The 23,022-nt window shown below is 40.9% G+C and overlaps 1 protein-coding gene across 3 annotated transcripts in view; it reads right to left on the reverse strand.

The window, feature by feature from the left end:
- Positions 1-23,022, reverse strand: part of LOC117523091 (signal-induced proliferation-associated 1-like protein 2) — a 258,904-nt gene that overhangs the window by 18,756 nt on the left and 217,126 nt on the right. For 2 of the 3 annotated variants that reach the window (XM_034184507.1, XM_034184508.1), the window contains exons 14-17: positions 20,342-20,712; positions 9,020-9,265; positions 6,170-6,308; positions 1,269-1,488 (exon numbers count right to left, since the gene is read on the reverse strand). In XM_034184507.1, coding sequence (XP_034040398.1) covers positions 1,269-1,488; positions 6,170-6,308; positions 9,020-9,265; positions 20,342-20,712 — 976 coding nt within the window. The remainder of the gene's footprint in view (positions 1-1,268; positions 1,489-6,169; positions 6,309-9,019; positions 9,266-20,341; positions 20,713-23,022) is intronic. The other variant, XM_034184509.1, reaches the window with a different exon arrangement.

A 23,022-nucleotide genomic window follows, 5' to 3' on the forward strand; every position in this document is an offset into this window, starting at 1 on the left:
GCAGATACACAAAGGACACTTTAGGTTACATTCCATTTTAACAGTGTCTGTCTGTGGCACTCTACCATAAAGCTGTGAGTGATGAAGCGCAAGACCCTGAAGTGACTTCAAATATCAAATCCAAAATCACTGTGATCTTAGTTCATTCACTTGTGATTATTATGTTGCAACACCTGAGGGTGAAAATCAAACACAACAGTTGATGAGATACTGCCATCCATCTGATATGACTCTGGAACTTTTTATCAAAACACAAGAGTTGCAAAAAACTGGAGCCACTCCAAAGCAGTGTTCCCACTTTGACATCACTAATTTTCAGTACTTGGTGACTTCTGCTGAACTTCCACACTCCATTTGAGTTGTGTCATGTATCAGTGACATCTTTGTCACGTTTGTGGCCTATACACTTTTGTTCCAGTGTGTGTGAGGATTGGGTGAAGGGGTGAGAGAGAGGGAGAGGGTGGATTTCTGAGTGACCATGAAGGCGTCATTGAGTATGCCTGCAGCAGAGAAGATTAACAAAACTAAAAATAAGCAGAAGAAGTGCTGTAAAATGTACGGTTCTCAGTTGAATAAAGAAGCAGCTATTCGACCACCAGTTGTGGCACAACAGTGTGTGGAAATTCGGTGTTACAAGATAACAGCATCTATTGTTTTAGAGTTACTGTCTATAGAAGTTGACTAACACTCTCACCCACTCATACGCATTTTTGCTGCCCAGGCCTGATGCTGTGCATGGGGGGAGGTAGCAAATGTTCTGTCCGCAGGGTCTCCAACCACAGCCACTTAAGTTTACATCTTCTTCAGAGTTGTAACTGGCTTCTTGGGTTCCCTCACTATAATCTCTGACATGCCTGGACACTGTGTTTATGAGGATTTTACGCGCACATTTCCATATTCTTTCCATTCCTTAATTCTTTAGTGGGATATTTAATGCTTAAATTAACTCTAAACACCTATGATCTGTCAAATTGTGAATGAACTAATGAAGGACTAATATATACATTGACTTAAAACAGTTCAACATCCAACTGTTTGACTTTGGTTCCTTCAAAATGAGGGTCCACACACAAAAAGTGCTGTACTTCCCACAACGCTCATGTGATTTGGCTATAATTATCCTTAAATGAAACTCGACACGCTACACTACAAGCTCATACTCATTATTTCATTATCTCCAACTGCACTTACAGTTGTTTTTGTTTGTTTTACTAATCAGCAAGCTGTCCTAGCTGGCATTTAGCTGTCTGCACAGGGTTGGCACTTACTCCTCAGGTTGGATGCTCCCTGGTTGTGGATCATGCGAGGAGGCAGTGTGCTGTGATAAGGCGGGGTGGTGCTGAACAGGATGTCATTGGGCAAGGCCTGTTCCAGCATGGAGCTATGAGAGCTGCCGTAGGATGAGCCCTTCCGGTTACTGCATACACTCTCATCAGACAGCGTCCGGTAGAGGGAGCGTCGTGGTGACAAACTGCCCATTACTGACACCTGACGGTTGGTAGAAGAGAAAAAACTATTTAATAAGAAAACATTCCCACGATAAATCAGATACAAGTGAATGAGCTCCAAAGCCCTGTGAGGCCTAGCTGTTTACACATTTGCTGCACTTTTAGAACTTGTTCAGTCTCAGAGTGCTTTCACACCTAACATGTTTGGTCCTGACCTTTGAACTTTTCCAGTCTGGTGTGAACCAAAATAAGAAGCGCAAAAGCTGGCCTGGACCATGATTGGGACCAAAGGACCAAAATTTGGTATAACCAAAAGAGGTGGTCTCCATTAAATTGAACCATTCGTTTGCAGTGTGAAAACACTGAATAGTTTGACTTTCAGACCAACTACAGGAAATTGATGCAGGTTAACATCACCCATCAAGCAGATGAAGAAAAGAAGCGGCAGTTGTATTCATCCATTGCACAGTAGAAGAAAAGAAATGAGTAGCAATAAAGTAAAAGTCAGCTTGAAAAGATGCAGAAAAATTTTTCTCGAAATTAAACTATCCGCAAAACTGGAAACAAGCCAACGTCAGGTGCATGCAGCATGTCTACAAACCAACCAAAGCCACCTACAGGGAGACGCAGCCTTCAGATGATGATGATGATGAAAGGACACGTATACTGTGGAAAATTCTTAAGTGCAAATGGAAAATTGCTAACTGAAACCAAACAAACTGGACCAAACATTTGACAACATGATCCTAGGTAAAGATCTTGTTTTGGGTTTTCTTGTGCAAAAAAGAAGAAGAAGAAAAAAAAACTTTGGAGCGTAGTTAAATGCAGATGACCGAGCACAGCGGTAGAGTGGAAAATATACAGTGGGGCTGGTACACATGGTGACAGAGTTCACCGTCATGTAGTAACCATGGACTGTATATATACTGGACAAAATCTGTGAGATATCACCCATAGGTTTTCTATAGAGACCTGGTGTTGTTGACCAAACAGTCCCCTCTAAAAATTGGTCCGCCCTGCCTTCACTGCACATGCGTCATTTCGGACCACAGCAGCATGTCTGACACTGACTCTCTATGCCCAAAGCGATCAAAGGAAATAATGTGATTATTAACCATCAGATGGCTAAGTAAAACCTCTAAAGTCCATTTTAAGCAGAAATTAGCCCGTTTTAGGCAGAAACGAGGCGATAATTGGTGACTCGCTACTTACGCTCCGAAATGACATAGGCGCAGCAGCGCGTCAGAGTCAGACTCTGATCGCTTCCCCCATCTTTTATTATGAAATAATGCTGAATTAATGTGTAAATGATTGTTGTACAAAAGCTTCACATATCTGTTGCTGAGATAGATGATAAGTGGAGTGCAGTTTTAAGCAGAGACAAGGTGATAACTGGTGAATCGCTGCTGACGCTCAGAAATGACGTATCCGATTTTTAGGGGGGACCGTTCGGCCGGCGACACCACAACAGATACTCAGCACAGCTGCTGTCACTCAAAACGGCCACACCCACAATTATACAGAACTTACAACATCTTAAACTAAGAAGTTAGAAAAAATTCACCCCCTTACAGTTGTCATGGAGCTTAAATTATCTACAAAGACCAAAACCATTTTGTTTTTTGTACCAAGCTGTAAACATGTTTATTTCTGCTCTAAAGTTGGACATTTTAACATGGACTTGAATGGGAAGTTGCTCTATTTTGGAGCCAACCTCAAGTGGCCAGTCAAGGTACTACAGCTTTATCTTCTTACAGTAGGGCTTCATCTGAGGCCATCAAAGCTTACCACTTGACAGTCACCAATATTTTGACTCCACTGAAACTCATTCAGCTTTGCACGGTACTTGTACTGCAGCACAAAAATGACAGACTTTGCAGCAAATTTGCTAAAACACAGTCACTTTGTTTACAGTCAGTGTCTGGTTAAAGCACAAGTCGTCCACATAAAAGATCTGTGTGTGTGTGTGTACAATCTGCCACCTTCTCCCAAACAGTGCCAACAGCCCCTTCCTCCACAGGTATAATACAGCTAATCCTCACTGTCATCTAAAACTGTAGGAGCTGCAATAACACCCCCCACCACCAAAAAAATGAGATCTCTGTAGAATACCACTGCAGAGAGTGTTTCATCATTGTGGCAAGAATTATGGCAAAGGATCTACTGTTTAAATACACACAACCACAATAACTATTTTTCCTATATAGCTGACATAAATCTTGCAGAAGTGACATCAAAACCTGCCACAAATAATTATGCGGGGCAATTGGCAAGATGAGTACATGTCTGCCTTGGTTTCCCAGCTGTGACCGACACTATGCTGGCAACCACTGCACAAGCCACCACCCAGCCATCTCCATTTCAAAGTCTGCTCCCTCACAAATCCCACAGTGCGAACTTAACAAACGGCATCAAGTAGGGTCTTTCAAGTAGAGATATACTGGAATCCAAAGCAGCATAAATACTGCCTCCCAAATCTCAGAGGATTTAACTTCACAAAGTTGCCCTTCATTGCAATGTTTCCAGGCCAACTTTACAACATTAGACCCCATAAGGTAGTCATCAAAACAACTTTAAACAGGATTTGCCTTAATCTGATATAAAGCAAAAATAGCACAGATTTAGAGTGCTCATGAAATAAGTCACAGCAATGAAACCATTTGCAGTCAGCTTAATGATTTTCAGAAGCAATACACATTTGTTACATCTGTAGCATCAAAGTAGCTTCTCTGAACAGATCCTGACTCCTTTTATGTCAACGTGCAGCAAAGTTTTACATAAAATATTGCATCAGTTAAACTTGTAATTTTATTAACAGTTTCTGTGGGTCTAAATTCACCTCAGTTGGCAGCAGTTCTCACAGTGATTTTTAAAATGTTTGACACTGTACTTTAGTTCTCTTCTGCAAAACAGCAAAGTCCTTATCAGTTTTCTGCAACAGGGACAAAACATGTGGATTCTTCCTTATTTTCCAGACTTTTTCCTTTTTCCTTCATGCCCGGACTGAACAAAGACAACAACATGCATATGGAGCCCTTTGACATGCCACTGGGGAGGATGTGTTGGACACACATCCATTCCCAGGATTTTTTTTTCCTTTCCCACAGGAGCTTCAAAAGAGGAAAGAGGGAGAATTCCTTTCCTCGTGTCAACGGCACAATAGTCTCTAGAAGGGTGTCCCAAAGGGCATGTTTTTGGCAAGAAAAATGTCTTTGCACCTGCTTGTTCATGCAAAAAAAAAAAAAGAAAAAAATTGGCATTGTCTGACTTCTGGAAGTGACAAATGCATTAACCTTTAACATGTTTTCTACTCGATTGCTTTAGTGAACAAAACAAGTCTGATAGTAGTGAATTTGAAGTAAATCAACCATCTTTCCAGCGCTGTCATTACTATTATGGGATCCATTTTTATGCCATGTGATGATTGAAAACATGCAGTCCCACTGCAGCAGCTCTCAGAAAAGAACAGCATGTGTTCATTGGGATCAGATGTGAATATGGATGGAGCGTCTGGCTCTGTGTCCTACCTCATGCATCGCTCCCCAAAATTGCTTTTCCACACATTGTTATCACACTGTATTATACAGGAGAGTGGGATTACAACAAAGGCCATACTTCTTTTTGAATCCAGCAGCAGCAGCACTATGTACCTTTGGACTCAATTACAAACTTTCAGTCTCAGTGGGAAACAAAATGGAATCAAATGAAAGTAAATCAGAGCACAACACTGGTACACCTGTTTCTGTTTTAGTCAGGCACTGAAATTCTCTTGTAAACATCAGATTTTAGTCAACTACAAGCCCAATGCACAAGAGCAAGACAGACTAATCACACACTGAACAACTAAAGTGAGCTGGCCTCTGTGAGCCATGAGGCCTGCCTGTGCCAGAAAAATTCTGACTGTGTCTATGTCTTCTTGAGGGATGCACAGCATTTGTTTAAAAACTGAGCAGTATCCAAAAATAAGCCATTTGTATGTCCCTGGGGACCTTTCCTGGTAGATAATGGATGAGAGATGGAGGTGGGCCTGAAGATGCAATTAATAGAGACTGCAGGACACAGGAAGATCAAACATCAATGCACTCTCTGCAGCTTCCTGCTTTCAATTCATTGCATCCCAACTGAGCAAACGCAGATCCGTTCTAAGTGATCCGAACACGCTGTGCCTGTCACCTGAGACTGCTGAAAGGACTTTGTGTTGCAAGAGAAGAAAATATAAGCTGAGGCGGTGAGCAGCACAACCAACTGGTAGTCACCACGTTTTTCTTTTCTTTTCTTTTTTTTTTTTTTTAACATTTATTCATCTATCATGTTTTTCACCACGGGACAAAACAAAACACCAGCACATCACTTACAAAGTGCAAACATAATAAAGGTGCAATGAAATATGTTAATGTGTCACAACCTGAACCTTCAACGCCCTCTTGGTCCTCTTCCCGAAGGTAGTCACCACGTTTGTCCTGATTTTACTCACCTCCTAGCAAAAGGAGCTCTGCTCTGCCCTGTACATTACACTTGGTAGTCAGAGCGGTAAAACAGCCTTGGGTTACAGATGTTACCTCAATTTGCAACAGCTCTGTTGAGGCTAATGTAGTCATGACAGAAGTCCCTACTTCACATTTCCAACAGGTTTTATTTGGCCATGAGCACTACACAGAGCGTAATTCACCATACAAATTAATGACTTGGTTAGGCAATCGACAACACTCTCGGTGTCTCACCTTCCTGCTTCTGTCTGCTCCTTGAGGGCTGTTGGTCATCATCATTTTGACATATTCTTCTTTACAAAGCCTCTGCAGTGATTTTCCTTCCCGCTCCGCAGGCTGCATCCGACAGGCAGCAGCCTGCACATACAGATGCCTGTAGAGAAAGCATAAGGCAAGAAAGAACAGGCCTTATCACAAAGGGTCATATGCAAGCCACATCCTGCAAGCAAGTCCATAGGCCACCGCAACTTAGGTTTGTAGGTAGCCCAGCTACTTAGAAATTAATGCTAGTATTACTATCAGGCTCCTCCCTGCTCTATGTTAGTCTGGTGAACATAGGTAACATGGTTGGAAGTTGCCCATCTCAGATCTTGTTCTCCCAAACTAATGATAACAAGAACACTTCATTTTATTTTGTAGAGACTGAATAATGCAGGCAAGCACTATGAAAGACAGAGCAGAAGATTTTTTTTTTAAACTGAAATCACATTAAGACAAACCAGAGACTGTTGAGCAGTACAAAGACAATAACAGAAAAAACCAAAAAACAAAAAAAACACAAGAGGTGTTAAAGCAAGATTGGAAAAGGACCCATCAAGTGACATAGTGGAGAGACTTGGGGAGCCAGCATCGATTTGGTGGTGGTGGCCGAGGTGATATCTAGAGAGCATTTAATCTATTGTGAAGGTTAGAGCACTTTATAAAAATAAAATAATGTGGGATAAAAAGCAAAAAGGATGCGAGAACCTTACTGGTGCTCATTTGTGGCTGTGAAACAACTGCTTTAAGTGGGCAGCCTGTGATCATGGCACCCAGGCTGCTGTTGGCAGTGCACAAGATGGCCATGGGGAGATATGCTAGAGGACTAGACGATGGGAAAGCCTGTGATAATAAAAACACATGACTGAGAACGTTGCCCCATTTTAATCCATTTGCACCGTGGCAACAAAGCCTTAAATACACAAGCTGATCTTGCAAATGACCATGTACAATTGCCAAATGCATTCTGACTAATAGATGGGATTTGGCTTTCAAAAACAATAGAGCTGTTTTGAAGGCTGCATTAAGGAAAAAGCACACTCGACAGAGCTCTGTATATGGATGGATTATACCTAAAACTGGTACTTCCACTATGCCTCCAATCACACCATTTCATATCTGACTTTAAATTGACATAACTGGTCCACAACCCTGACAATAGAGGGCTAACAGTAAACCACCTGTCTCTATGTGGCCCTATGATAGACTGCTTCACGCCCTATAACTGCTAAGATAGGCTCTGCACCCCCCCCATGACCCTTGATTGGAGATAGCGGGTATAGAAAATGCATGAATGCACATAAATCAGTAATTGTCCCGGATAACACAAAAAGGTCAAAACTTATTTCCACTGTGGTCTTCATTGCAGCTGGTGGAAACTAAACCAAAATAGCATCTACTGCCAGTTCTTCTTTCTAGTTTTAGTTCCTGATAAGGTGTTAAGTTTACAATTTGTAAGCTTTGGAGGTTTACAAATCTAACTCCTGCTCTGAGTGGATTGCAGTGAGAGAACTAAAGGGGTTCTATAGGAGATACAGCAGAAATGCCACAGCCACTGATGCACAGCACCCCTCTATTCCCAGCATGCATCACATGCCAGCAACATTATTTTCATGAGAGGAGTGGGGTGGAGTTGTGGGACAAAGGGGAGCAGCACGGGTCAGGTCAGAGCCACAGAGTTGACTTTGACTGACTGTGGACATTGAATGGTCAGACAGCATTTTGAGAAGGAATGCTAACAAGGTCTCTGCACGAAAAGACGCAGCAAAAGGAAAAACACCTTGTGGTTAAGCACTTTGCTGCACCGCCTGCATTACAGTGTTACAGCAAATGAGAAAAAGTTTTCTGAAAGCAGGAAGAGAAACTTCATTATGTTCGAACAGTAAGTGAGAGTAATATTAGGTCATTTATCATCAAACACTGTTATGTAAGATGAAATAAACCTGTAGATTATATAAACAAACAATGGTGAGGGTAACTGAATTACAGAGCTTTTTCATAACTCACCAGAAGACGACTTCAGTATGTGTGATCAATCACACAGCCTTAAGTGGGAGATTTCACAGCACAAATTAAATTACCTGGGAGCTGGAGCGGGGGGGGGGGGGGGGGGGGTTTCCTCCCAGTGCATTCTCTCTTTTGAAACAGCCCTCACACACACACACACACACACACACACACGTACAAATAAGCACACAGAGACATGACCACAGGTGTTTCAACGTCACCATAAACAGCCCTGTGTTCTACAGAGTGAACATTTAATCAGACAGCCAGCCATCAGGGCTCATGTAAAATCTGTGGAGACTACAAACTTCTCAACCTGGCTGAGCAACTGCACACATTCATCTTCTTTTACGTCTACCCTGTGGAGGGTGTCATTGTGCTTCCTGTGCAACAAGCAATGTGTTGTGCGGCTTTTTGTGAGTCTCATAAGAGATGCTGATCTGGCAGAGCTGCAGTCTGGCAGTCCAGAGGGACCCGGCATCAAATGAACAATCAATAATCACAAGTGACAAGTGCAAAGCGTATCATGTCTGCAGCTTTATCAAGCTTTTTTATTTTGTGGCTGTCTGATTCAATCAAAGCCAGTTCATGCACATTGGGTGGGCTGAGTGGAGGGTTTGAAAGGCACCAGTGTGGAATCTTACATCTCAACACTGAAACCACAAACTGACAACAAAGTTAGTGGGCATAATTAAAGACTCTTATGTGACTTTCAACAATGATTAGCGCTGCACTTTAAGTTTTACACTGATATAATTGAAATGGTGATGTGCTCGTGTCAGCTCTCTTGTTCTCTGTCTCACACGCACACACACTCACCCATACTCTGAAATGTTGGGAGGTCCCTCAGTGTTGTGGGCATCATCGGTCTTCGTTATGCCCACTGGGAGTTTGCAGCCTGACTGTGGGCGTGTCTGTCCACAGGCTGCTGAGCTGGGCCCATCTCCTGGCCCTGCCCCTGTCTCTGAGCTGCTGGTCTGGGGAATGGTATACACCTTGCAGGACTCAGCGGGCATAGAGTATCTGGCACCGTGCGCCAGCGGACTGCCAGAGTGGTGTGAGCCACTGACCAAACAGCAAAAATAAAGAAAATGTCACTCAAAAGTGATGGCAAAACAAAAGAATGTCTGAAAACACAGAATAACATGAAATAATAATGAAAGCATAAATAAACAATAACAAGAACAAAAAAAGAGAAGGCCCAACAGAAAGAAAAGCACAGATGTTGTACAATAATGCAAGCACAAACCCCTTTCTGCCAGCTGAAAACAAAAAAGTATGACCTAACTTAATTAGTTACTGCTTAAGATCATTAGAGAGACCAAATCGTGATTGCAAAATGCTAAGTAATACAACCCCAATTCCAATGAAGTTGGGACGTTGTTCTGAACAATGGAATCCTGCTGTGACAGCTTTTCTGCTGTCGACATGAGAAAGCAGCTTAACATCCAATGGACGCCCTTACTGGCAGGTTATGAACAAGGACAGGACAAAAAAAGTGCCTCGGGTAAGTTCTCTGTATGACCTCAACTCACAGTTTTAGGCATGTACACAACAAACTTTGATGCATTCACCAGACATCAACTGACAAGGAACACATTTAAAGGGATGAAAAAAGGATTTGTACAGGACAAAAACAGGCACAGAGGGGCAAGTTATTTGTGATTTATTTGTTATTCGCAATTAAATCAGACATTTGATTGAAATGGCCATTCCAACAAATGTAATGTTGGCCATGTTCGTGCATCAGCCGACCCCTTCATCAGGCAAAATTCTGCGCACCTCACCCTGGGCACTCTGATGCATGAATACATGACATAAGTATTTGATCCAATAGAAAAACAGACCTTAATAATTGGTGCAGAAACCTCTGCAGTTACAGAGCTCAGATGTTTCCTGTAGTTCTTGACCAAGTTTTCACATGCAGCAGGGATTTTGGTCTACTCCATACAGATCTTCTCTAGATCTTTCAGGTTTGGAGTTTCAGCTCCCTCCAATGATTTTCTATTGAGTTCAGGTCTGGAGTCTGGCTCGGCCACTCCAGGACCTTGAAATGCTTCTTATGGAGCCCCTCCTTAGTTGCCCTGGCTGTGTGTCTGGGGTCATTGTCATCCTGGAAGACCCAGCCAGGACCCATCTTCAATGCTCTTATTGAGGGAAGGAGGTTGTTTGCCAAAATCTCACAACACATGACTCCATCCATCCTTCCATCAATACAGTGCAGTCATCCTGTCCCCTTTTGGGAAAAGCACCCCGAGAGTATGATGTTTCCACCCCCATGCTTCACAGTTGGGACGGTGTTCTTGGCATTGTTCTCATCCTCCAAACACGGTGAGTGGAGTTGATGCCAAAAAGCTCTAATTTGGTCTCATTTGACCACATGACCTTCTCCCATGCCTCCTCTGGATCATCCAGATGGCCAATGGTGAACTTCAAATGGGCCTGGACATGTGCTGGCTTGAGCAGGGGGACCTTGCTGCCCTGCAGGATTTTAAACCATGATGGCATCGTGTGTTACTAATGTAATCTTTGTGACTGTGGTCCCAGCTCTCTTCAGGTCATTGACCAGGTCCTCGCATGTAGTTCTTGGCTTTTTCAGAATCATCTTTACCCCACGAGGTGAGATCTTGCATGGAACCAAAACTGGGGAAGGCTGACAGTCATCATGTGTTTCTTCCATTTTCTAATAATTACACCAGCAGTTGTCTTCTCACCAAGCTGCTTGCCTGTTGTCCTGTAGCCCATCCCAGCCTTGTGCAGGTCTACAGTTTTGTCCATGGTGTCCTTAGACAGCTCTTTGGTCTTGGTTATGGTGGACAGGTTGGAGTGTGATTGATTGAGTGTGTGAACAGGTGTCTTTTATACAGGTAACAAGTCCAAACAGGTGCAATTAATACAGGTAAAGAGTGCAGAATAGGAGAGCTTCTTAAAGAAAAACTAACAGGTCTGTGAGAGACAGAATTCTTACTGGTTGGTAGGTGATCAAATACTTATTTCATGCAATAAAGTGCAAATTAATTATTTCAAAATCAAACAATGTAACTTTTCAGAATTTTTTTTTTAGATTCTGTCTCTCACAGTTGAAGTGTACCTACAATAACAATTACAGACCTCTACATTCTTTGTAGGTGGGAAAACCTGCAAAATTGACAGTGGATCAAATACTTATTTGCCTCACTGTAAGTCCTTAGTAAAAGGCACATGGCCGCCCACCTGGAGTTTGACAAAAGGCACCTGAAGGACTCTCAGATCATGACAAACAAAATTCTCTGGTCTGATGAGACAAAGACTGAACACTTTGGCGTAAATGCCAGGCATCATGTTTGGAGGAAACCAGGCACCATCCCTACAATGAAGCATGGTGGTGGTGGCAGCATCAAGCTGTGGGGATGTTTTTCAGCGGCCAAGATATCAAAGGAGTGGCTTCAGGACAACTCTGTGAATGTCCTTGAGTGGTCCAGCCAGAGCCCAGACTTTAATCTGATTGAACATCTCTGGAGAGATCTGAAAATGGCTGTACACCAACACTCCCCATCCAACCTGATGGAGCTTGAGAGGTGATGCAAAGAGGAATGTGCAAAACTGCCCAAAGATAGGTGCACCCAACTTGTGGCATCACATTCAAGAAGACTTGAGGCTGTAATTTCTACCAAAGGTACATCAAAAAAGTATTGAGCAAAGGGTGTGAATACTTATGTACATGATTTCTTATTTTTTTTTAATAAATTTGCAAAAAATTAAAAAAACCTTTTCATGTTGTCATTATGGGGTGTTGTAAATAGAATATAGAAGGAAAATATTAATTTAATCAATTTTGGAATAAGGCTTTTAACATAATAGAATGTGGAAAAAGTTAAGTGCTGTGAATACTTTCCATATGCACTGTAATTATTGGGCATTAAGTCATTATTGAAAGATAGCAAAGCATAATTATCAGACGGTACACGATACATGCAATAATGTGAGTAACGATTATAAGTTAGCGTCATAATCGTGAAATATGAAGTAATAATTACAAGTGGAAAAGTTATAATTGCCAGGTACTAAGGCTTAATTATAAGTCAGTAAGTCACAACATAATAAATTGTAATTATGATGTGCTAAATAAACTGTAAATAGGCTTTTAAAACAAAGCCCCTAACAATGATCCCTCACATTCACTGTTACACACACGCGCACACAACAGCACCTTTATGTGATCATTAACAGCATTGATGATAAATAGTTCACAGTGTTATTGTCAGTTATTTATCAGTAAACTAAAAGACACTGAACACTGGTTCTTTACTTGAAACACGATTGGCATCATCTGAATGGTTTTCCTTTTTCTTACTTCATCACATATATGAGGAGTGACAATTTCTCTTTTATGACTCCTTCAAGGGAGGTTTTCTTGTGTTAAGCTGCTTAGAATAGAGCAGGTGTGATATTTTAGATAAGCAGGCTCATAAAGATGCCAAGGTATGGATACAGTAACTGAGTCTTTATGCTGCTGTTTGCCGTAAAATGTGGTCATTACAAAACAATTTCCTAAATCACCCTGAGGTTACATCCACCAAGTCTGGAAGCCTATGATAATACACATTTATCTCTCTTGTTTTTGTGTTTTATCCAGGCTAATCCATCATTTTACATGATTGAAAATAGAACCTGTCAAAGTTACTACCCAGAGCAAATAGACGTGAAAACACCAGCTGCCTGTCTGTTTTCCAGTTAGTCAGATCTGTCAGTAGTTGGACAGTGACACAATTTGTGTAATGTTTCCTCTATACACCACCACAAAGGAGTTGAAATGAAATGACTGATACGTGATTGTAGTACATAGTTTCAGCTTTTTATTATTATTTTGTATTAAATCAAACGGATCAACTCTAACAGAGTTCATTTAACACTATGATTTTGTAACATATTCTCATGAAATGGTTCATATGACATCATTGGCAAAAATTAAGTAAGATATTTTGACTCCTTAGGAAGTGTAACAGTACATGTAACTGTACCAAAAAAATTTCAGGACAGGCCTCTGGGTTTGACACGCATGTGTACTGAATGAATACAGTGACTGTTGTTATTTCAGCACACGTGCACAGCACAGTCTCTGGTGTTTGCGAACAGTACGATCTTTGTTTAACAATTATGATGATGGACAAAGACATGTAGATCAGACGAAAGTTATATGCCGGTATCGCAGACCGAACGGTCCGCCCCTAAAAATTGGTCCGCCCTAACTCCACTGCGCATGCGTCATTTTGGAGCTCAGATGCTCTTCAGTCTCTTCACCCAAAGCGATCAAATGGATTAATGGGATTATTAACCATCAGATGATAACGGTAAAACCTCTTAAATCATTCTAAAGCCAGTTTTAAGCAGAAACGAGGCGATACTCTGTGACGCTTTGAAATGACTGACGCGCAGTGAACGCATCAGCTAGGAGCTCGTGTAGCCGCAGTGCTCTGATCGCTTTCTCTGTCTTTTATGAAGAAATAATGCTGAATTTATTAGACTCAGACTCACTTTTATTATCACTCGACCCTTACAGGCAGAACGAAATGCAGTTTCTCTAGGTCTTGGTGTAGTTAACTGGCACAATTTTTTTGGAAATGACTGTTGTACAAACGCTTCAGACATCTGTCGCTGAGACAGATGATGACTAGAGTGCAGTTTTAAGCAGAAACGAGGTGATAATCTGTGAACCACAGCTAATGACGCTTGCACAGTGAAGGCAGGGCGGACCGATTTTTAGGGGGAACTGTTCGGTCGGTGACACCGGCATTGTTCATTGACAGTCAGGCATGTAGCTGGTTGTATACTGAACATCTCCTGAAACAAATGTCAGCGGTAGAAGAAAACGCTGATTACAGTGCAATCCCAACTCCCTGTGGAATTTACACAGCATCCATCTCACAATTCAGACCAAACCAAAGCAATAAGAAACACCTTGGATGTTTTTATAACAGTGGATATATGACCATACTGTTGTTGAAAACATGGGTTTTAAACTCATGCTGAAAATAATTAAGTGGCATTAAGTTCTCCTCTTGCTTCTTAAAAATAAATAAAATAAAAGCAGTATAAGGTTGCGTTCCTTGTTTTCACTTTAATGAAAATGTACCGATCCGTAACCTCAAAATCATGGAACACACCAAACCAACACACGTTTCTCATTAAGCATCCAGAAAAGAAGTTTAGGGTTCAAATAATAATGATAACAACAACAGGAATATATGCCTTTTTTTTTGTCACAGGATCTGCTTTTTTTGTTGTTTTTTTTTTTTGGTCACATGATCACAGCTTCCCAGCCAACAATAACATGGGTTATATACAAATTTCTGTGCATTCATTTAATTTAACCTTTATTTAACCAGGTTAGTCCCATTGAGATCGAAATCTCTTTTGCAAGGGAGACCTGGACAAATATAAAGTTTACAGATTACGGATAACCTGTTTAACAATATCTGGAATGGGCATACATGTACTCTGCACAGCCAATTAAACTCTAAAAATTTACTGTGTAGATCAGTGTAACTTTTGCAGAGAAAGGACCACTTAACCATTAAAAATAAAAAAGTTTGATATACTAACTTCGCAAATTTCCAAAACCAATAGATCAGATCAGTATATTACAGCAGCATGGTACTATGAGACTTTGGAGTAATTTTTAAACATTCTAAAGTTTGAATACGATATTAATTTAAAACATGATATTTTACCAATATACTCAGGGACCACTAGAGGTCAGTCTTGGATCACCAGTGGTCCATGGAACACTCTTTGAGAACAGCTGCACTTGACGATGCACGTCTTTTTTGTGTGCCGACTGCCACAAATTTGAGGGAAAGAAATAAATCCAGAAGGGGATACTTTAGAAAAAAAAATGTTGCAAAGACACAGTAGTGAGTGTGCACATTGTTTCCACCAGTCATCTGTGTTTTTGCCAGAGAGCTCTTAATGTTGACGCACCCCAAGATAACAGACTTGCCTTGATCTTGTGGCATTACAAACAGGGTTTCCATATTCATGACCATCTGGGCCACACTCTGCAATGTGAACCTGCTGTTCCACTGTTTGTTCAGATGACACTCTTGTGTCAAAGACCATTATCAACAAGGTGGCAAGCATCGGAGTTGTCAAGGTGATGACACTGAATCTTTCCTCTTTTTTGAATGATATTACACTGCATACAGTTCTGACATCCCCAAACCGGGACAATGAAAACAACTGCGTAAACATTATCGTGTAAATACTGTAAATAAACCTATTTCACAGAGACAGAGTGACAGAGTGTGGGTGTCTCCAGGGCCAAACCTCCCTCATATCCCCTTCCCCCACTTCACAGATGGGCCTTGGTCTGGAGAGGACTTGGATAACAGTTTGTTGTTTCAGCCTGACAGCAGTAACACCTACTTGCTTCAGCACAGCTGTACGAACACCAAGGCTTTTCTGAACCGGTTCGTGGAACAAAAGCAAAAACCAGAAGCGTTTATCATTTTACTAGGAATGAAAAGAAAACCAGAAACTTTAGATTTTTTTAGGTTCCAGAACAGAACTGTTTCTTTGAAATAATGGTAACTGGTTAATAGCTATTTTTTTGTTGTTGTTGAAAAGTGTTCCATTTACAATGACCCAGTGAGAATGTCAGACTCCATTAATGCTCCATGCCCAAACAGTTGGTAGCGGTAATGCACCGTGTTGGTTTGCAAACCGCCAATAAACTCGACAGAAGAAGAAGACTCGGTAAGGTTCACTTCTGTGTATTTATTTTGGATATTGCTGGCGGGACAAAGCGCTGCTGTCCTGTGTTTCCTGCTGAGAAACGCACTCAGAGCAGACAAGCATCGACTGACTTCTTTTAAAAACACTGCATTTATTATATTTATGCTTTTTTTAATCACTGTGGATCAAATGGGATTTATTTTTGTTGCGAGCAGAACAAAGAAGATTCGTCAGATGGCTGAACACTGGTGGGAATATATTTCAACTTTTAAAATAACTTATTTTTCTTATTGCTGATGGGACAATGTGCTGGAGTTCTCTGGTCGAGGCTGAGAAACGCATTCAGAGCCAGTGTTGCCACAGTTACTTTCAAAAAGTATTCCAGTTACTGATTACTGATTAGTCCTTGAAAAAGTAAGTTAGTTACTTTGCTGAGTACTCAGTTTTAAAAGTAAGTTAGATTACTAGCTACTTTATTAGTTACTTTCAGCAGCTGCCGACAACACCCCCTGCCACCTCAACATGAAAATGATAACCAGTTTTGCCAATACTCACTTTATATTCGCACTTTCTTGACTTCAATGAAAATAAATACTTCTTTTATAAAAAATGAAATAAAGTCAGTCTTTCTTGATCTCATATTTAACTGTTGACAGCACTATAACGGTAAAACATTTTAAAGTAAATTTAACTAAAACTTTCAGTAAAAATTTCTAATCAACATTGTTTAGAAATGTAACTTAAATTCTAACATTTTTCTAACATTTAAATTCTTTCTAAACATTTTAGTTGTTGAAATTATTATTATAAGTAGTAATACGAGGGCTGTCAATAAAGTATAGGTCCTTTTTATTTTTTTTCAAAAACTATATGGATTTCATTCATATGTTTTTACGTCATACATGCTTGAACCCTCGTGTGCATGCGTGAGTTTTTCCATGCCTGTCGGTGATGTCATTCGCCTGTGAGCACTCCTTGTGGGAGGAGTCGTCCAGCCCCTCGTCGGAATTCCTTTGTCTGAGAAGTTGCTGAGAGACTGGCGCTTTGTTTGATCAAAATTTTTTCTAAACCTGTGAGGCACATCGAAGTGGACACGGTTGGAAAAATTAAGCTGGTTTTCGGTGAAAATTTTAACGGCTGATGAGAGATTTTGAGGTGATACTGTCGCTTTAAGGACTTCCCACGGTGCGAGACGTCGCGCACCGCTCCCAGGCGCTGTCGTCAGCCTGTTTCAAGCTGAAAACCTCCACATTTCAGGCTCTATTGATCCAGGACATCGTGAGAGAACAGAGAAGTTTCAGAAGAAGTCGGTTTCAGCATTTTATCCGGATATTCCACTGTTAAAGGAGATTTTTTTAATGAAAGACGTACGGACGGGTCCGCGCGTCGGGACGCAGCCGGCGCGGCACAGGAAAAACACCTCTGTGTTGATAACCATTTGTAAAATCCAGGCGGCTTTTGATGGCTTTCAGTGGAGTGAGTATATGAGAAATTGTTTAACAGCTGGACATGTTCCAACTTGTCCTAAGGCTTCCAACAGAGATGTTTTTCCTGTGGCGGAGCGTCGCGGCGGCTGCGAGCCGACGCTGCAATCCGTCCGCACGTCTTTCATTAAAAAAATCTCCTTTAACAGTGGAATATCCGGATAAAATGCTGAAACCGACTTCTTCTGAAACTTCTCTGTTCTTTCACGACGTCCTGGATCAATAGAGCCTGAAATGTGGAGGTTTTCAGCTTGAAACAGGCTGACGACGGCGCCTGAGAGCACTGCGCGACGTCTCGCACCGTGGGAAGTCCTTAAAGCGACAGTATCACCTCAAAATCTCTCATCAGCCGTTAAAATTTTCACCGAAAACCAGCTTAATTTTTCCAACCGTGTCCACTTCGATGTGCCTCACAGGTTTAGAAAAAATTTTGATCAAACAAAGCGCCAGTCTCTCAGCAGCTTCTCAGACAAAGGAATTCTGACGAGGGGCTGGACGACTCCTCCCACAAGGAGTGCTCACAGGCGAATGACGTCACTGACAGGCGTGGAAAAACTCACATATGCGCACGAGGGTTTAAGCATGTCTGACGTAAAAACATATGAATGAAATCCATATAGTTTTTGAAAAAAATAAAAAGGACCTATACTTTATTGACAGACCTCGTAGTAGTAATAGTATGAAAAATGTCTTCAAAAGTGGACCTTTAATCTAGGGCTGTCGTGGGTAGCTGTAAAGTTAAAATACCATTTTAGTTTGGAACAAACCAGTTGGGAAAAAAATTCTGGTTCAAAGCGCTGATGAACACAGCTGGGTAAAAAAAAGGTCAGGTTACAGACAGCAAAAATTAATTTATGAATCTGTTTTCTCTCTGCATGTTTTGCAGAGCAGCATTGTTGTGGTAACAATGCATTTGTCAATGTATGCTGTGGAATGTGGCACGAACCACATACAATGACAAGAGTTTGATTTTCCCCAACGGGTGAATTAAGCAGCCGACATGCCAGTATTGATTTGAAATTTGAATTAAATAATTGCCAAATTGTTGTTACTCCAAACAATAGTGAACAAAAAATATCTGAGCTTGAACTGTACCTTAAAGAGACAAGTAATATTTCAGTGTCATTGCAAAACTCCACAACAGAAATGAAATGCAATGAAAAGTGCAGCTTGCTGCTCTACTACAGCAATCTATGGTCAAACAGAGCCTATGGCTCCAGTAGTTCAAATTCTAAATACAGTGAGGAAAATAAGTATTTGAACACCCTGCGGTTTTGCAAGTTCTCCCACTTAGAAATCATGGAGGGGTCTGAAATTTTCATTTTAGGTGCATGTCCACTGTGAGAGACATAATCTAAAAAAAAAAATCTGGAAATCACAATGTATGATTTTTTAATAATTTATTTGTATGTTACTGCTGAACACCTGTGAAAATCAATGTTACTATTTGGTACAGTAGCCTTTGTTTGCAATTACAAAGGTCAAACGTTTCCTGCAGTTCTTGACCAAGTTTTCACACACTGCAGCAGGGATTTTGGTCCACTCCTCCATACAGATCTTCTCTAGATCTTTCAGGTTTAGAGTTTCAGCTCCCTTCAAAGATTTTCTATTGAGTTCAGGTCTGAAGACTGGCTAGGCCACTCCAGGACATTGAAATGCTTCTTACGGAGCCCCTCCTTAGTTGCCCTGGCTGTGTGTTTGGGGTCACTGTCATGCTGGAAGACCCAGCCATGACCCATCTTCAATGCTTTTACTGAGGGAAGGAGGTTGTTTGCCAAAATCTCACAATACATGACCCCATCCATCCTCCCTTCAATACGGTGCAGTCGTCCTGTCCCCTTTGCAGAAGCGCACCTCCAGAGTATGATGTTTCCACCCCCATGCTTCACGGTTGGGATGGTTTTCTTGGGGTTGTTCTCATCCTCTAAACATGGTAAGTGGAGTTGATTCCAAAAAGCTCTATTCTGGTCTCATCTGACCACATGACCTTCTCCCATGCCTCTTCTGGATCATCCAGATGGTCACTGGTGAACTTCAAACTGGCCTGGACATGTGCTGGCTTGAGCAGGGTGACCTTGCTGCCCTGCAGGATTTTAAACCATGACAGCATCATGTGTTACTAATGTAATCTTTGTGACTGTGGTCCCAGCTCTCTTCAGGTCATTGACCAGGTCCTCCTGTGTAGTTCTGAGCTTTCTCAGAATCATCCTTACCTCAAAAAGTGAGATCTTGCACGGAATCCCAGGCCGAGGGAGATTGACAGTCATTTTGTGTTTCTTCCACTTTCTAATAAATAATCATAACAGTTGTTGTCTTCTACCAAGCTGCTTGCCTGTTGTCCTGTAGTCCATCCCAGCCTTGTGCAGGTCTACAGTTTTGTCCCTGGTGTCCTTAGACAGCTCTTTGGTCTTGGCTATGGTGGACAGGTTGGAGTGTGATTGATTGAGTGTGTGAACAGGTGTCTTTTCTTACAGGTAACAAGTTCAAACAGGTGCAATTAATATAGGTAAAGAGTGCAGAATAAGAGGGCTTCTTAAAGAAAAATTAACAGGTCTGTGAGAGCCAGAATTCTTGCTGGTTGGTAGGTGTTCAAATACTTATTTGCAGCAGTAACATACAAATAAATTATTAAAAAATCATACATTGTGATTTTCAGATTTTTTTTTAGATTATGTATCTCACAGTGGACATGCACGTAAGATGAAAATTTCAGACCCCTGCATGATTTCTAAGTGGGATAACTTGCAAAACCGCAGGGTGTTCAAATACTTATTTTCCTTACTGTAAATGTAATAAACAGCATTCATTCCAAAATTTGTGAGTAGTGACTTTTGCTTCTTTCACTTTCAGCAATCTAATTAAAAAAGAACCCAGATGTTTATTCCTAAAATTATTGGAAATTACATAATTTAAAATAAGAGTTGGGTTACTGCCTGTACTTTACCTTGAGTGTGAGGAGATCTTGCTCAGGTCTCCGATGCTGCCCTCCGTCACATGACTGGAAATGACGGCAGAAGCATAACCCTGTGGCAGGTACAGTTTCCCCTGATCCTCTGATGCCCCATCTTCATGCTGCTCTGGTGCCCAGGGGTGTCCCTGGTCCCCCACTCTGCTCTGCAGCAAAACCCGGGCCCCAGGGGGCACACAGGGATTAGTGTCGATGCCACTGTCTGTGGACGCTCCTTTGATGTATGTGAGACCCAACATCTCAGGGTCCATCAAGTCTCCGGAGCCAAAGTGCTTATCGTCACTGTTGCTGGAGGCATTGCTTGACAGAGTGTTGCTACTTGAGTGGCTTGAGTTCTTATCGCCTGTCTGTTTGAAAAAGAGAGTGAAGGAATAGGAGAATATATACTACTCTATCACAACAACAAATAGCACCTCAACATTTTTACACTGCATTCACCATAATTAGTGCAATGAAGGTGAGACATTTACCCATCAAAGTATGCTAAGCTGTTCCAGACTGAGGTGACATCTACTTCTGTTAAAACCCACCTTACTGCCAGACTAGTTGTGGAAAGTTGAGAAAAAGCTAAGTGTTGCCTTGTGAAATCTTACCATATTGACCCAAATATATGACGGCCCTAATTATAAGACAACACCCCTATTTCAAGACACATTGTATTTTCAGAAAAATACTGTCTGAAGACCTTTAAAAAAATGCTTTTATTTGTAAATAATGCTAATAAAAGGACACTGAGTACAACAAACACTGATACAAAAACTGTGCAAACTGGTCTACATTGACTCTTCAGATCATCCTGTCAGTCAGTCGATTTCCCACAAGTGGAACTTTCTGTGCATGTTTTCTGTGCATGAAGAACTTTTAATATAGATACATCTGCAAAAGCTAATTAAATATTCTCATAAAGGGATAAGGAAAGCAATTATGGAGATAGTAAAAGAGTTACAACCTTTTTTATTGTTTTGATGGCCAGAAATAAACCGAAAAATCCAAACAAATCCCTTAGCCATATTCTACTGCAGTTATCATTGAGTGCTTGGACGCTCGTGATAATAATGAGGAAAGCAAATGAGAAAATGATAATGATAATGACAAAAGCAATTATGGAGATTCTGAAAGAGTTACAACTTTGTTTATTGTTTTGATGGCCAGAAACAAAGATAAAAAGCCAAACAAAACCCCCAGTTGTCACTGAATGCTTGTACCCTCATGATAATAATAATTGTTACATAATGTACAGGAACTCTGCAGCAACGTCTGTTCTGACAACAATAAAGATTAATGTAAACTGCTGTTTTCTTTCTTAAGACAAAACCTCTCCTGGTGCAGTTTGAGCAGCAGCAGAAGCAGAAGAAGAAGGAAAAGGAGAAGAAGAAGAAGACAAAGACGAAAATGGATTCACATTGTACCAAAGGGAGCAGTCAGGGGGAATTCAATCTGAACAGCAAAGCAAAAGTTCCTCATAAAAACTGAATAACGGTAAATAATTGCAATTTATTGTTATTTGTGAATGTTTTATGCTGGTTCTGGTGTTGATCTGGTTAAATTTATGTAGCAAAAAGATTTAATTTAAAATGCAGAGAAAAGTAGTTTAAGCTGTGCACAATGGTCAATCTCACCACATGTTGTGGATGTATAGGCCATGCAAAAGTCTAGTTTGCAATTATGATAACCTTGTATTTTCTTGACATTTTCATGCAACCCCTTCCCCAGCCCCACCTTGTATTATATTAGTGCCTGTTCTTATATTCTCGTACATACTGTATTTATGAACGTGGAAAAAAAAAAACTAAACATAAATTGCACCTGCATTACTTTAACAGTGCACAGATCCACTGGGTTATCTTTAATTACTCAAGCCACATAGTTTTTTTAAACAACAGGCTGAAAAAAGAAAAAAAAATCAAAACAATACAAGGTCAAGCTGACATTACCCAAATGCAACTACTAATTAAGTAGCGTAGAGGAGGCCAGATAAATCAGTTTGTTGGCTAAAAAGATAGGCATACAGTTAAGGTGGGCACATTGGAGTAGATGAGAGAAAGATGTCATGCTGTCATGTTTTTGCAAGATATTTGCCAAACATAGCAAAATTATAGCCGTAATTTCAATCACACCTCATCAAAAATAGTTTCTCCGGTGAAATGGCCAGATGGGTTCTGTGCATTAGGGACAGACAGGAGTGTATGGAATCAAAAGAGATAAATGACAGAGCAAAGATGAGAAAGAAAATAGAGCTCAGAGCACCTAATATATATTCAACCTTCTAGGAAAACTTGTCTGAGAAAAGTGTGAGACAACCAGATATGGTGATGAGCTAGGAAAGCTGTTAGCATACTGATGAAGGGAATGTGATAAGTATAAGAGAGCACACAAAGTTCAACACTCCAACTGAGCTACTGATTTGCAGCAAAGCCAAAAAAAAACAAAAAACAAAACAAAAACAAAACAAGGACAATCCGTCCTCACACAGAATCAAACCCCCAAATGGAATAAAGTAGGTCTGACAGTGCAATTGGTCAGTGGTAAACAACACATTCTACTCAAACCATAACACAAACAGAAGCTGTAGTGAACTTGTCACTAAATCTGTACCATCAAAACAACATCTAAACATTTCCATTCGGTGTAATGTAGATATAGATTCAGACAGGGCA

The sequence above is a fragment of the Thalassophryne amazonica genome, chromosome 13 (genome assembly GCF_902500255.1).
Source record: "Thalassophryne amazonica chromosome 13, fThaAma1.1, whole genome shotgun sequence".
In the NCBI taxonomy this organism is placed as follows: Eukaryota; Metazoa; Chordata; class Actinopteri; order Batrachoidiformes; family Batrachoididae; genus Thalassophryne; species Thalassophryne amazonica.